Source organism: Ips typographus, linkage group LG1 (genome assembly GCF_016097725.1).
Source record: "Ips typographus isolate SLU linkage group LG1, UJ_Ityp_2.0, whole genome shotgun sequence".
NCBI classification, from domain to species: domain Eukaryota; kingdom Metazoa; phylum Arthropoda; class Insecta; order Coleoptera; family Curculionidae; genus Ips; species Ips typographus.
The window spans coordinates 16,979,815-16,995,067 of record NC_138422.1 but is presented as its reverse complement, the minus strand read 5'-3'; the positions used below and the strand labels follow the sequence as shown (position 1 = coordinate 16,995,067).

The 15,253-nt window shown below is 35.3% G+C and overlaps 1 protein-coding gene and 1 long non-coding RNA gene across 2 annotated transcripts; one reads left to right on the top strand and one right to left on the bottom strand.

Annotated features, from left to right (window-relative positions):
* Positions 1 to 788: 788 nt before the first annotated feature.
* LOC145727997 (uncharacterized) lies at positions 789 to 12,800 on the top strand. Its single transcript, XR_014177980.1, has 2 exons — positions 789 to 1,258; positions 12,187 to 12,800. It is a non-coding gene; the product is annotated as an uncharacterized LOC145727997 (long non-coding RNA).
* Positions 12,801 to 13,170: 370 nt separating this feature from the next.
* LOC145734577 (protein 60A-like) lies at positions 13,171 to 14,186 on the bottom strand. Its single transcript, XM_081988055.1, is given in 3 exon segments — positions 13,171 to 13,646; positions 13,649 to 13,856; positions 13,948 to 14,186. Coding segments are annotated over 3 exon segments (834 nt in total). The 3' UTR covers positions 13,171 to 13,259.
* Between the last annotated feature and the right edge of the window lie 1,067 nt (positions 14,187 to 15,253).

The window sequence follows — 15,253 nt, the reverse complement described above, 5'->3', positions numbered from 1 at the left end:
TTTTTTGGAAGCTTCTAAATTGCTTTAATATCTTCTATAGGAGCATTGAAGATTCTGGACTGCTTTTAAGACATGGAAGGGTGCAGGAATAAAACAAGGAATGTCCATATGTTTTGAAAATTAGATGAATAGCGACATCTGTAGTGGAAAACCTACAGTTTATGTTTAAGCAAGGTCGGTAGAATAAAACATGCAACGTCGCGAGATATTTAACTTAACAATTTGGCACCTCAGGAATAAAACTAGGGTTGTCCGTGCGGAAGCTAGATAAAACAGGGAATGTCCAAAGTATGCTAATACGACTGTTGTTTGTTTTTTTGACATTTTGCAGGTTTAGACGGGTTGTCTCGTCGAATGAGTGTTATGCGTTTCTGTTGTTGGTTTGCACGTTTTTTTGTTGACCAGAATACCTAATAAAAAAAACAACTCATAATAGAAAAGTGGTGCTGTATTGTGCAAATATGAGTGATAGCAAAGCACCGCAGGCAAAGAAAAGACCGAGAACCGGACGTATGCAAGACGTTATGAAGATGATAAGACTAGCATCCCATGAACCATGAACAAGCAGAACCTTGTCACTGTAAACGCTATAGGTGTTTTGAGGTAATTAATGACGAAGAAAGAAGATTAATATTGAATAAGTTTAACTCTATGTTATCTCATGATGAACAAAACAGTTATCTATGCGGTTTAATATCAGTTATACCGGTTCAAAGACGAGAAGTCGCAAATCTGAAGAAGAAAATGTTTTTCATCAAAGTAGTTACTGCTATAAGGTAAGAGTACCTTTAGAAATCGGCATAAAAGAAGAACGTGTATGCAGCAAAGCCTTGTAACGAAGTTACTAAGTTTTTACCGTTTTCTTAATTAGATCGATCAACCGGAATCATCAATTTAATTGCTAAAGTTCCCACAGTCGGATTTTCTCCGTTCTTGTCAGTTTAGGATCGGGACGTCGGTTACTTTTTGTTAGGGTCATAGCGATGTGTCGCGGAAAACCGCTAATTGATAAGTGCGTGGTTAATAAGTTTTACGCGGCCGAATGTTCAGCGGCTATAGTACCGCAGTTAACCTGCAACGGCGTCCTGCTGGCACCCAGTGTGTGGCAGTGCGCGCGCTTCCGGTCCCCCATACATGGTACGTAGGTGAGTGGGGCATTGCAGGTAATAAAACTGGCCTGCACGTGGCAAACGGCCTCTTCCACCTGCGGTCAGCGTCCGAACTAGTCTACCTGCTCCGACTCGAGATCCGACTAGCAGTAAGTACCATCCAACCGCTTATACCGGTACGGCATCTGTTCTGGGCCTATACCGCAATACCTGACCGTTCCTTTTGGTTGTCCCAGTAGTTAGTATACCGTAGCTAGCCGTCGTTGGACTCGTATTGACCCGACGGATTTTCCCCAGTAGTTAGTATACCGTAGCTAGCCGTCGTTGGACTCGTATTGACCCGACGGATTTTTCCCCAGTAATTAGTAAACCGTACCTAGCCGTCGTTGGACTCGTATTGACCCGACGGATTTTCCCCAGTAATTAGTAAACCATAGCTAGCCGTCGTTGGACTCGTATTGACCCGACGGATTTTCCCCAGTAATTAGTATACCGTAGCTAGTACCCGGATTTCTCCTGTCCTTAACAGCCAGGACAGCTGCCGTAGACACCGTTAACGCGTACACCTGTTATTTGACCGCTCTTATTGGTACGTTTAGCTGCTTTGTCACCCGCGTCCCGACTTACACGCTTTTGGTTAAAATTGATCACTTTAAACAAAGTTACACGCTCTCTCTCATTTTTACACTTGCTTTTGTTTCTATTTAGGACTTAAGATACCGTTAGGGTTCCGACATTTGTTTTACGGTTGGTTCTGTGTTCGTTAACCACCGTAGGCCCGTAGACTTAATTTTTGTTGAATTGTTTCAGAGTGTTAATTTCTGTTTAGTTTATTTGGAAACACGACCCGGTGAGCTTGTAAATTAATTTTTGACTTTCATTGGGCCTGTCAGCCTTGCAAAACCTTAGCGGCCGCTTTCCTTCTTCGACTGTCTTAAAAGTTACCCCGGTAGACGGAGCGTTTTCCTGGTTTACGCTCCGCGGTTATTTGAAACCAGGTGGCGCCCGAGGCAATTAACATCAGACTAGTGTCAAAAGGGGCACTTGATTTGAATCCCCAACAAAAGAGCGTCACAGCCTTCTTAAGCATTCATGGTATTATGAAAGGAATATTGCAACACCTTCAAAAAGCTTTACAGATTTCAGGGGTTTCACCAAAAGATAAGCGCGGAAAGCACGCTGCAATTTGTAATAAACTTTCAGCACAAACACACAGTAAAATATTAGATCACATAAAGTCATTTAAGGGAAGAATGTCGCATTATAGTCTCCATGATTCAAAAAAGACGTACCTTTCCGAAAATTTGAATATCAAGAAAATGTACCTTTTATTTAAAAAAAGGCACCCTGAAGTAAAAGTTTCTTATGAAACTTATAAGCAAATTTTTAATACAAAATTTAATATTGGCTTTGGCTACCCTCGTTCAGACACTTGTAGCACTTGCGACAAATTTACAGCTGAAATGAATAGGTTGAAAGCCACACACACACCAAAAAATGAAACAAAAATACACCAATTTGAAGTTCAAAATGAGCTACATAAGAGAAAAGCTCAACGTTTTTACGAGAAAAAACGAATTGCTTAGCAAAGAGCTAGAACTGAACAGAATTTTGCTGCCATTGCTATGGATTATCAAAAAACCATTCCTCTTCCTAATGTACCAACTAATGACGTATACTACTGCAGACAATTATCCATGTTTTCTTTTAACATTTATGTCCTTTCTTCGGGAATGTCATATTTTTTTGCATATCCAGAACATTATGCTAAAAAGGGATTAGACGAGGTGTGTTCCTTTTTATTTTATTTTGTTATGAATAATCTCGACAGCAATATTAGACATCTGCAAATATTTTGTGACTCTGCAGGAGGACAGAATAAAAACTTCACTGTGTTTAGATTCATTCACTACATGGTACATGAAATAAAACGACTAGGTTCTGTACATATTATATTCCCAATTCGAGGCCACTCGTATCTCGAATGTGATAAGAACATGGGTCTTATTAATCTTAAGGAAAGAATGGAACTACCAGAGGACTGGTATGACTTGATTCGGAGATCAAGGAGACCGCCATTTCCTTTTGAAGTAATCGAGGCGAATCAGAGTATCGTGAGGCAATGGACGAATTTCTTTAAGGATACGTATCCTCCAAAATGTGCTTTTCCGATAAGACCTATAAGAGAAATAGTTACAAAGAAGGAGCATTCCCGACTTATTACACATCGAGCAACCTACTCTGGACATTGGCAACAAGCTCCAATAGCCAAACCTGTGAAGAAGACTAAGGTTTCAGAAAAAAGAGGATTGATGTATCAAAATGTGCACTCAAAGGAATTTAAGCTTCCAGACTTGGCTTATACCGGTTAGTTTCAGCTTAATGCTCTAATCTTTACAAAACTAAATTTTTTCACAAATTTGGTTTTCAAAAGTTTTTTACAGAGTACATTCCAATTGCAGACTAGAAAATCAAAGATTTGATGAATCTAAAAGAGTTTTGCGAAAACAGCTAGGGCCTTTTATTCAACAATTCCCCATGAAAGAAAAACGAAGAAATCCATTAAAATTAAAAAATAAGAATAATCATTTATTTGGACATTCCATGTTCTATTCCGTTTTGAAGTGTTACGTTTTTTGTTTTTTATTAAAATCCTCAAAATGAAAAAACATTTTTCACATTCACATGTTTGCTAATAGTTTTCCTAAATTTGAGGAACTACTGGAAATTTTCCACATAAGTAAAATGAATCATTTATTTGAACTATGTAGAAAATTATAAGATTAAAGACTTAATTTCAAGTTTATTCAAAATCGCCCTTCCATGAATTTGAACTTTTGAAAGCTTTGAAACTGCTTTAGAAGCATACGGAAGGTTTTAGACTGCCTTGAAATTTTTGGACAGCTTCTAGACTAGTTGAAGATTATTTGGAAGCCTTTATTAGCGTGTTTTAAAAGCTTTTGGAAGCTTCTAGACTGTTTTGAAAGACGTCCGACTGCTTTAGAAGCATTTTGGAGTTTTTGTAGTGTTTTGAAATCTTTTTAGATTACTTTAGGAGCATTGATGCTTTTGGACTTCTTTTAAGACATGTGAATTTGAAGTTTTGGAAGCTTTTAAACTGCTTTAGAAGCATACGGAAGCTTTTAGACTGCCTTGAAATTTTTTGAGAGCTTCTAGACTACTTAAAGATTATTTGTAAGCCTTTAGAGTGTTCTAAAAGCTTTTGGAAGCTTCTAGCCTGTTTTGGAAGGCTTTAGACATATTTTGGAGTTTCGGTAGTGTTTTAAAACCTTTTTAGACTACTTTAGAAGCATTTGGAAGGTATTTGGGCAGTTTAAAAGCGTTGAAGGTTCTGGACTGCCTTTAAGACATTTGAAACCTTGTGGACGGTTTTAGAAACTTTTGGAAGCTGGTAAACTGCTTTAGAAGAATACGGAAGAGTTTGAGAGTTTCTAGATAAATTGAAAAGCTTTTAGACTGTTCTAAAAGCTTTTAGAAGCTTCTAGGCTGCTTTGTAAGCTTTGCAAGGCATTATAGAGGTTTTATAGTATTTTGGAATGTTTTTACATTTTTTTTAGACCTCTTCAGGAGTATTTGGACATTTTTTGGTCAGTTTAAATTTGTAAATTGATACTTAAACATTTTGCAGCATGTTTTTGTCGTTCAGAAGCCTTCAATATCTCAATATAGCAATTTTTTATCAAAGCAGTTATTAATTTAGTTTATTTTTTAAAACTTGAAAAGCTTGTTTTGTAAAAAACTAGTTAAACCATACAAAAATAGCAGTAAATAAGCACAAAAAATTAAAATAAGCACAAAACGAAGAAAAAAGCAAAAAAATCATCAACAAAGTTTTAGAGAATTTAATAGGCAATCCAACACCGTTTTAAAAATATTTAATTCAAAAAGTAAGTTCAAAAAACTGCTGTATTTTCGCTAATTTTAAAAATTTTAAAATTTGACTTAAACATTGTTAGAGCAACTTTTTAAGGACTGAGATACTATCATCAACTTCTTCTTTTTTATGAACGCCATTTTGGCTTTTTATCTAGTTAAAAAAAGCTCGTTTTTTGCATTAAAATGATGTATTACATGTTACAAAAAAAATGTACTTTTATGTTAAAAAAGCTAAAAAACAGTTTGATTCTAAGTTGGCTTTGACTTAGGTGGCCATTTGCCTCAGTAACTGAGCAATGTTTCTCATTTTAGGAAATCGTTTAATAGGGCCATTTACATTTGGTTATAATCTTAATGGAGTGAGGTATTCGGATTTATTGAGAGCTGAGATCTTACCAGCTCTTCGAGAAATTGTGCGAAATGAAGCTGATTTTAGAAAATTATGATTTCAACAGGATCTGTTGGATGTGCTGTCCTGCGCATAACACAGCGCCCGTTATGGATTTTCTTAGAGAAAATTTTTTTCATTGCATTAAACGGTTCAATCCCATGGCCAGCTAGATCCCCAGACCTATCCCCTTTAGATTTTTATCTTTGGGGTCATTCTAAGAATGAAATTTATGAGTTTGAACCTCCTACAAATGTTAATGTTCTCCGAGAAAGGGTAATAAATACTTTTGCAATGATAAACCGAAATACACTTGGCAGAGTGATAAGTAGGGTGCTAAAGAATTGCGAAAAGTGTCGACGAGCGAACGGGAGACATTTTGAAAACTTACCAGATTAAGATTAACTTACGTTTACTACAGCTAGTTTAGACCTTAATTACATACTACATTTTCATCATTTTGTAATCGTGTAGATTTTGTATTAACGTAATTTTAAGAATTACTGTTTTTTATCTTTTTTACCATAAGTACATTTTTTTTTTGTAACATGTAATACATCATTTTGTCCACGACCAACCAATCAATAATGTACTAATATTCAGCGTGTTGACAGAAGCTAAATGAAGGTCATATAGCGTCAGAGTGATTAATGAAGAGGAATAATGATCATTATTCCCGCTGGACCTAAAGGTGGTTGCACACCAAGCATAAAACATGGGATATGCGGTATTTCTTGTATGTAGACATCCACTTATGTCTTTGCAATTACTGCTAATTCAGAATACCATTTTCTTAACAAATAGACCGCAATAACACAGTACAGGAGTTTGCCAAATCATTAGGTAAATTCCATAATTTATATTTGAAATATTTTTGGTGTATGACCGTCCTTAGTTCTGTGGTTTTTTAAGTTGACATTGACAACGTCAGTGCCCTTGTGGTCGTAGGCGGCCAAGGATATTAAACAGTCAAGGATTGCTCGATCGGCCGATTTTGTTTCCCGGCGGCGAATGAATTCTGACGTCACAGTGGGCCTTCGGGTGCACAATACGCTAAATATTCGCCCGAGATGCTATGTACGAGATCATATTCGTGAATGATCGACTGCAATCGCGCATCGCGCAAAACAATCGCGCGAACGCGAGAGTCCCATGGTGACGTAAAAATCGTCACCGGCCCCAGCCGATACCGGCAAGATTGCGCTTATGGGATTAAGCACTCCTTTACTGTTTACCGTCCTTGGTAGGCGGCAACGCTGGGGGTGCGTTCGGAAATAGGGCTGGTGTGCGCACCGTGGCCTTTGTCACATGCCACCATATAGTTATGTAAATAAATTGTTCACGTGATCCATTTTTTCCCAAATTCTGTCACGACTTGTACACCGACGGCCATTCTAAACGCGATCCTAATCGTATCGAGTTTGACATTTCAGTTGTTATGGCGGATTTCAATTTTAATTTGGTAATTTTATAAGAAATATTTGCCTTTTTCGCAGTAATTCTTGTTAAAAATGAGTTCGGATAGTGATACGGAACCAGATTGCACTCCACCAGAAATTATACAGGCTGCCAAAACGACAAGTACAAATTTGCTACCAGAAAAATCGAAATCATTGTACTTGTCAACTTACAAAAGATTCATGGATTGGAGAAGTACTAAGCAGATTAATTCATTTTCTGAGAGAGTTTTATTGGTTTATTTCAATGAACTGTCCACGAAATACAAACCATCTACATTGTGGACCACCTATTCTATGCTAAGGAGTACGCTAGACATCAACCACTCCATAAATATTGAAACTTATGCTAAACTACGAGCCTTACTGAAAAGGAAAAATCACGGATTTCAAGCGAAAAAAGCTGCTATTTTTACTCCAGAAGAAGTCAATAGATTTTTACATAATGCTGAAGACACAAAGTATCTTGCAATAAAGGTAAAAAAAAATATAAAAACCATCTCATTATTATTTATCCTGAAGTGTCTTGATTTAGGTTGCCGTTATAATGGGCATAATGGGTGCTTGCAGAGGACATGAACTTTATTCTATGAAACTTGCAGATGTAAACGATCTTGGTTCATCTTTGCTGGTTACCATACCACAAACGAAAACAGGCGTATCGAGAAAATTTATAATAACCGGCAAATTTTATGAAATTTGCAAAAAATATATTGATTTACGCGGAAGAGTTACCAAGTTAGATAGTTTATTTCTGTCGTATCAAAACGGAAAGTGTTCTGCACAGAAAATTGAAAAAAACAAATTTACGGCCATGGGTAGGAATATCGCATCCTTTTTACAATTACCTAATCCAGTATTCTAAAGTATTCTGGACATTCGTTTCGCCGTTCCTCTGCTACAATGCTTGTTGACGCAGGGGGGATATAACTGCCCTGAAGAGACATGGCGGATGGAAAAGCTCGACTGTGGCCGAATCCTACATAGACGAATCAATGACTAATAAGGTTACCACTGCTGAAAAACTCAGTAACTCTATACAGGCACCCAAAAGTTAGTTGAAAATATTCAAAATATTTCTACTGTTTCTACACATAATTTCGATATTAACCCGATACCTACTATAAACTTCAATAATTGCTCCAATGTTAATGTAACAATCAATAATTCTAAGTAATTTTCTGTTTATAAATTAAAATGTATCCCGACAAACCTTTTTTAGTATGTCCTTAATGTAGGTACTAGTTAGAAATTGTTAATTATACAGGGTAATTCAAATTCGACCCTCACCATTGGGATCTCGAAACTATAAGAGATACGAGAAAGTTTAAATTGGGGCAAAGTTGCGCAATGTAAAGCTCAACCAAATGCAGTTTTAAAAATTTCGATTTTCCGAGTACTTCCGAAGATATCCGAAAAAAACTGAAAATTTGATTTTTTGTTTTTATTTATTTCTAATCTTATTTGAAGAGATATTCCAAAACTAAAAGCACCTTTTCATTGCCACTTTTTTTTCTCAGCTATTCGATGATGGAATCAAATTTGCCACACGACGTTTCGTTTTTTGGCAGCCATCATCAACTTTATTTTTTCTTATGGGCGCCATATTGGATTTTTAGCCCACCAAATAGTACGTTTTATTCTGATTTTAGTGATGTATAATAATTTATGATTTGCTTCATAAATAACAAAATAATTCAATAAAAACTATTTTTACTTTAGTTATTGGCTTTGAGTTAATGGGCCGTTTTATAAAATGTCATTATTTGTCAAACACGATAATTCGGACGATCATTAGAGCTTTTAGAGATTTTACCTTAGTTAGCTTTGTTAATGAGACGTTTTATGAAGATTACTTGGTAGTACTTGTCACACGCAATTGGCTTGAACATACTTAGTCACAAAGGTGTACACGTGACTTGACTTAAACCGGTTTATTCACTCGAAGAGCTTAGGCCACTCGCTACGCTTGTGGACCTAGTTGTTCTTTTCGTGAATAAAAAATGGTTTAAGTCACTTGCTGTATAAATAACTATTAAATCACTCTGAAAGACATTCGCCTATTTACAGATGTAAACAAACAAACATCAATGTTACATCTACGGGGCGCGGTGCAAATTTAATAGAACTGTAATTTTAGTTTTTTTTTTAATATATGAAGTCGAAATTTAATAAAATACTGTATAAGACACGTGACTTAAACCGGTTTATTCACTCGAATAAATATGAATGAATAAAAAATGGATTGTCACTTACTGTATAAATAACTATAAGCTTGCACTTAACATTATACAAAATTGAAATTTGGCATAAAATGAAGTTCTTAAAATGATGACCTTTCTCTTGGAAACATAAATAAGCCTTTTAAGTTAGATATAATGCTAACAAATCTCTTTTTCTGATTAACCTAAATAGTTCAGCAATGCTTGTATAATAATAACATTTTCTGTGGGGGTTTCTTTTCTAGATACATTTTTAACTATGATTGACGCTCTAATGATCATCCGAATTATCGTGTTTGACAAGTACTGTCAAATAATGACATTTTTTAAAACGGCCCATTAACTCAAAGCCAATAACTAAAGTAAAAATAGTTTTTATTGAATTATTTTGTTATTTATGAAGCAAATCATAAGTTATTATACATCACTAAAATCAGAATAAAACGTACTATTTGGTGGGCTAAAAATTCAATATGGCGCCCATAAGAAAAAAGAAAGTTGATGATGACTGACAGAAAACGAAACGTAGTGTGGCAAATTTGTATCCATCATCAAATAGCTAGGAAAAAGTGGCAATTGAAAGATGCTTTTAGTTTTGGGATATCTCTTCAAATAAGGTTAGAAAGGATAAAAACAAAAAATAAAATTTTCAGTTTTTTTCGGATATCTTCGGAAGTACTCGGAAAATCAAAAATTTTAAAACAGCATTTGGTTGAGCTTTAAATTACGCAACTTTGCCCCAATTTAAACTTTCTCGTATCTCTTATGGTTTCTGAGATCCCAATGGTGAGGGTCAAATTTGAATTACCCTGTATACTCAAGGGTGCCTCATTCTTTGTTGTAAATTGACTAAGGGTTTCAAACTTTACACATACACACACTGGTTTCCCCAACCCAAACACTACCTTAACCAACTTAACAATCACCAACCACATTGTTGCGAGCATTAGGTTGCCATTTGGTGTGTTTGATTGAGTCTGAGCATACCCACCTACTGGTACCTACTATCTTGAATAACAGAACAGGTTAGATTTGTAGGTTAGAGGGTGTCTCTAAATCTCTAAATTGTCTAAATTGTTTTGACATTTGCCATTGGTCACATTAATCAAGCTTCTTAATAAACTGGAATACTCAATTTCACTTAGATACGGCTGTTGTTTGTTTGAAATCTCCAACTTTTACCCTCGACCACTTCCGGCAATAAAGCTAGCTGGACAATGGTTATTTTCTGATTTTAAAAGATAACCGGTTACCCGATTTCGGCCATTGGGGCGTTTTCCCCCGAAATCATCGGTAACAAGTTATAGTCAAATTTTTACCCTTTGAGAATGACGTCAAGCAGGTGAAAAAACACGCATGTCTGGAATTAGATCACAAATTTTAACCTACAAATGCTTTGAAAAATGAGTGATCATGAGAGTTTCAGTTGACATCTGAAAACTGTTTCTTTTCGTACTCGAAAAAAAGCAGCACATTTAGAATTAGCATTTGGGCCTTCCCATTGTAGCGCAGCATTTTTATACCTTTGATATTCGTTTAAATCAAAGTGACAGTAAATGTCAACGTTTTCAATTTGACAGGACGACACAATTAACATCGTGCCTTTTTTGCTAAAATTGTTTATTTCACATGTTTGATATGCGAGAAACAAAGATGTAAAAAGATGACGTCATTCTCAAAAGGTAAAAATCCAACTATATTAAAGGTCGTTCGCCTTGCTATTGAAATTTCCTTATCGTATTCACGTTTCAGCTGTTTGTAAATATCTGTGCAATATGGGTCATTTTTTTTATCACAAAACATCTTTATTGTTGACAATAGATCACGTTTGCTTCGAAGAGAGTCAGAAAACCAGTTTACGGGGGCTTTACGATTATTACTAACCTCTCTTAATGGAAAATGTTTTTGTACCAGGTCTCCGTATGTATTACATAGAAGAGTAGCCATTTATTGAACATCACATGAACAGTAGAATGATCGCCAGTTAATGGCTGAAAGGGATTCATTAAATCTACACATATTTTTTTGGTTAAACTTCCTACGTAGTCTGAAAAAATGTCTGAGCTCTATGATCAGAAAGACATGGTTCTATGACCTCAACACAATATTCTGTGGCCAAAATAGTAGTTAAAACATTATCCAAACATTTAGCTGAGCTTCTTGTCATCCTTAGTAGATTCTGTAATTCTGTAATGGACACATGTATTCCAAAAGAATCCAAAACACAAGTTAAAGAGGTTAAATCAGTAGAATTGCTCTGAAAGTCAACGTTAAAATCCCCCACCATGACTAGATTAGCATTGAATCGTTGCAAGTGCTCTAGAAGCTTCTCCAACATTATTAGAAATACATCAAAACATGATCGATACACGCAAATTAAGATAAGATTCGCAGTTCTAACTCGAAGTTCAAAGTCAGAATTTAACTAATTTCTGAGTTTAAAGTCGGAATTTAAGAAAAATAACGCATAAGTTGCCCTTCTACGCCTTCGTATGAAAAAGAACCATTTTTATATGAATAACTTGCTCGTATAGACGATTATGTCGATGTTCTATAACAAGCCTTTAATCCACGAGAAAAAATGTACAGTCCAGGCGCAGCCGAAAAATTTCAAATTTGACATATTTGTATAATATTAAACTGAAAAGTAGAAAGCATTGAAATCGTTTCTATAATATGAGTGTTTACTTGTCAACAAGCGACCGAGACAGTTTACAAAATCGGCATCATCAAAAAATAAGTGAGAATCTCTTTATTCCTGCTGAAATCCAGCAAGAAGCTCAAGAAGCAACTTCGAGCGAAAAGTAAAAGTGTATATGAGAAGGAATTGGTGAAATTCAAAAACTGGAGAAAAAAAGTATCGCAGAAGGAGCAATTGCAGAAGAGGTTCTACTATCCTATTTTTTAATGTGAAGAAACGGTTTGCTGCTGCTTCAATGTGAACAAAATATTCGATGTTAAAATAGGGCAAAGATACTGAAGATTTCTAGAAGAAGATACTAAGAATTTTTGAGAATAGCACCGCTTCAGGAACTTTACAATTTAAGCTAGGAAGTTTACGATGTTAATATTTTAATTTACATATAAAATGTTTTATTTTGAACCTTTTACAGGTTGCAACGATTATGGGAGTCGCAGGTGCTTGTCGATGCAACGAATTAACCTTTCTGGATATCAGCCAAGTCCAAGACAAAGGAAGTTACTGCCATGTGCGCATCCCGAATACGAAAACAAACATTTCAAGAAGCTTTACGACGATTATTGAAGAAGCATTTTCAGTCAATGGGAGATTCTATAATCTTGAGATATGTGGATAAAAAATGCACCTAACCTAACCTATAAGCGTGAACACAATTTCGAAAACTTTTTCAAAAGTGATGTCATTTCTTGAACTTCCTGATCTACATAGAAAGTTTTACCGGACATGGAATGAGACGCTTTTCGGCAACATTATTGGTCAATGCTGGAGGCGATATCACACTTTCAATCGCCACGGAAATTGGAAGTCGAGTACAGGAGCGGAAAGTTATATTGAAGACTCATTGTGCAGCAAATTGGCAATTGCTGAAAAAATAGAACTATTATCTAAAGACCGCAAAGTTGTTGGCCTCTCCAGTTCTTCAGAAACTCCAAATCAAGTGGATTCGAAAACTGCTGACCAAAATAAATTTGTTTTTGACATAAATGTTAATGTTAACGTTAATAATAATTTCAAATAAAATACCTACTGGGTGGTATTTATTGTGATACCGACTATAGCCTAAACTAGCACAGGTGAAAAAAAAATAGATACTGCCTTTGCAAATAAGCGTACCTACTGTTATGAGTTTAATACACGATAGTGTATTAGAAGGCCTTTAATACACTGTCGTGTATTAGAAGGGGTTTAATCCACGCCAAACAGACGTATTAAACCTTCATAATATACCGGTCGTGGATAATATTTTTTTTCTGGCAGGAAAGGATTCATGATTAAATGGCAAAATTGAGCATAAATCAGCTTTTACCAGTCAAATTAATTGTCATAACTGTCAGAAACACTGTGGTCTGGTCAAAAATCAAACCTCTAAAAAAACCCTTTATTATCGAAACAACATTATTAAACACAAGCTCACATATTACAAACAAATGAACTATAATGCCTCACACAGAAACAGTAAAACCATTTATTAAAGTAACACACACATCACTGACAACTATAACTTTTCACAATCATCTTACTATACGTTTTCAAAATTGTATTAATGTCCACATTAAACAATACAGATAAACTGGAAGTTTCGTAAGAGGCACACAAAGCTTTAGGGAATTGATCCGGATATTTCAGAGCCATCATACTCTGAATTATCGCATGATTGGTAGCTTGAGTAGGGGACTTCAAAGGAAAATCGCAGCTACCTTCGCAGTATCCCGTAGTAAACTTGTCTGGAGCAATCACCCATTTGTGCCATCCTAAGTCTTTGAATGAAACTTCCATAGGCCGTAACATGCATTTGCTTTCAGAAGTTTTATTATTATCGGTGAGAAGGTCTTTTGTTTTTGGTGCTAGTAAGTATCTAGGATGTTTGCTGCTTCGTTTGACTAAAGGAAAGCTAGTAAAAATGGTTCGTGTTCTTGGTTTTGAAAAACTATGCCCGTAGTAGCTGGATGTAAGTACTTCTGGGTTGTTATGTAGAGCGTTTGGTTTTTACTCTGGTTTTTAAGCCAACCCTTGAAGACTTGAGACACATCAATTGTAATCCAGCCAGTGAAATCTGCAGAAATGTTTTTTCTGAGACACTTTCTTCATTTTCTTGCCCTCTTTTGGGTTCTGTGGTCTTTGAAACACTTTCAACAAGTAAGAAGTCGATGTAGGTATTTTTTTCTAGTATAACTTCAACTCAGCCCAAATCACTTCAAAATTGTCAGATATTTCCTTCATTGAAAATATGAGTTTTTGTCTTTTTCCCACTATATCAGCCTTTTTGCTGATGCAGGACATTGATATAATATCGTCACTCATTTCAGCTTTGAGGATCGAGTCTCTTAGTTCATTTGTTAATGGATATAAGCCACGTTTTGACCTTGTAGACGTTTCTCCTGATTGTTCATTAAGAATTTTGATCAAATCCATCATGATCTTGATGCTGTACTTTGCATGTATTTTCCCGACCTGGGCCGATAGATCGCTGTCATTTATCAACTCTTTTTCAAAGTTGTCATGTTTTCCTGTAAATAAAGAGGCCAGTGTGCATACTCGCTGTGTATGGCTGGTACTTTGCCGAATTGCCATCATTAAAACAATCCATATTGTTAATAAGTTTTTCATCGTAACCTGCAATGAAAAAAAAAATTGCTTTTAAATTACTATTGAAGTAAATATTTGTCATATAACGCTCAAAAATAAAATACATAAGTATAATAAGTTTTTAAAGATTGATTTTCAAAGGTTGAAATTAATAAGTATACGTTATATAAAGGGTGTCCGTATTTAGAGTGTTCTGACAGGAAAACCCCATTTCCCGGCTAGATAGAAAAAAAAAACTAGTATAGGTACATGTCCAGAGGTCGATTTTTGAGAAAAGAGTAATGGCAAAAGCCGTATTTCGATATCTTCGCGGCGCTAGAGGGCGTTTTTAAAATTTCGCCTATTTTGAAATGTCTACCGTTTTCTCAAAAATTTACCTAACTTTATTATTTTAAATTGAAATGACAGTTGGCTATAACTTAAAAAAATGTCCGTTTTATGCAGTTTACTACAATGAAAGTATGTCTATAATTAATCTTAATAATCACTGAGATTTTACACTTTTTTGTTTTTATTCAAGTTGGCTTTGACTCAGGTTTTGATATCACCTGTCAAAAGTGACATTTATTTTTTTCTTGTTTATATGACAACACTTGAATGTTTAAAATTACTTCGTTTTTACCTTTCAATTTTTTTCTTTATTTTATTTTTAATTATCTTCTACCGTTAATTCAAAAATTAGTTCTTCAGTCGTTAGTTACTTTAATGTATGTGAAAATACTTAAATAGTTATTTGTATATCTAGGCCGAACGAAATGGTAATTTTTCGGCCGAAAGAAAGTTTGGAGTCAACAATCTTGAGGACGAAAAAATTATTTCACGGCCGAGGTGTACACAAAATTTTTTGTTCAAACGATATTTATTTAGAAATTCTTAATTTTTGATAAATAAAA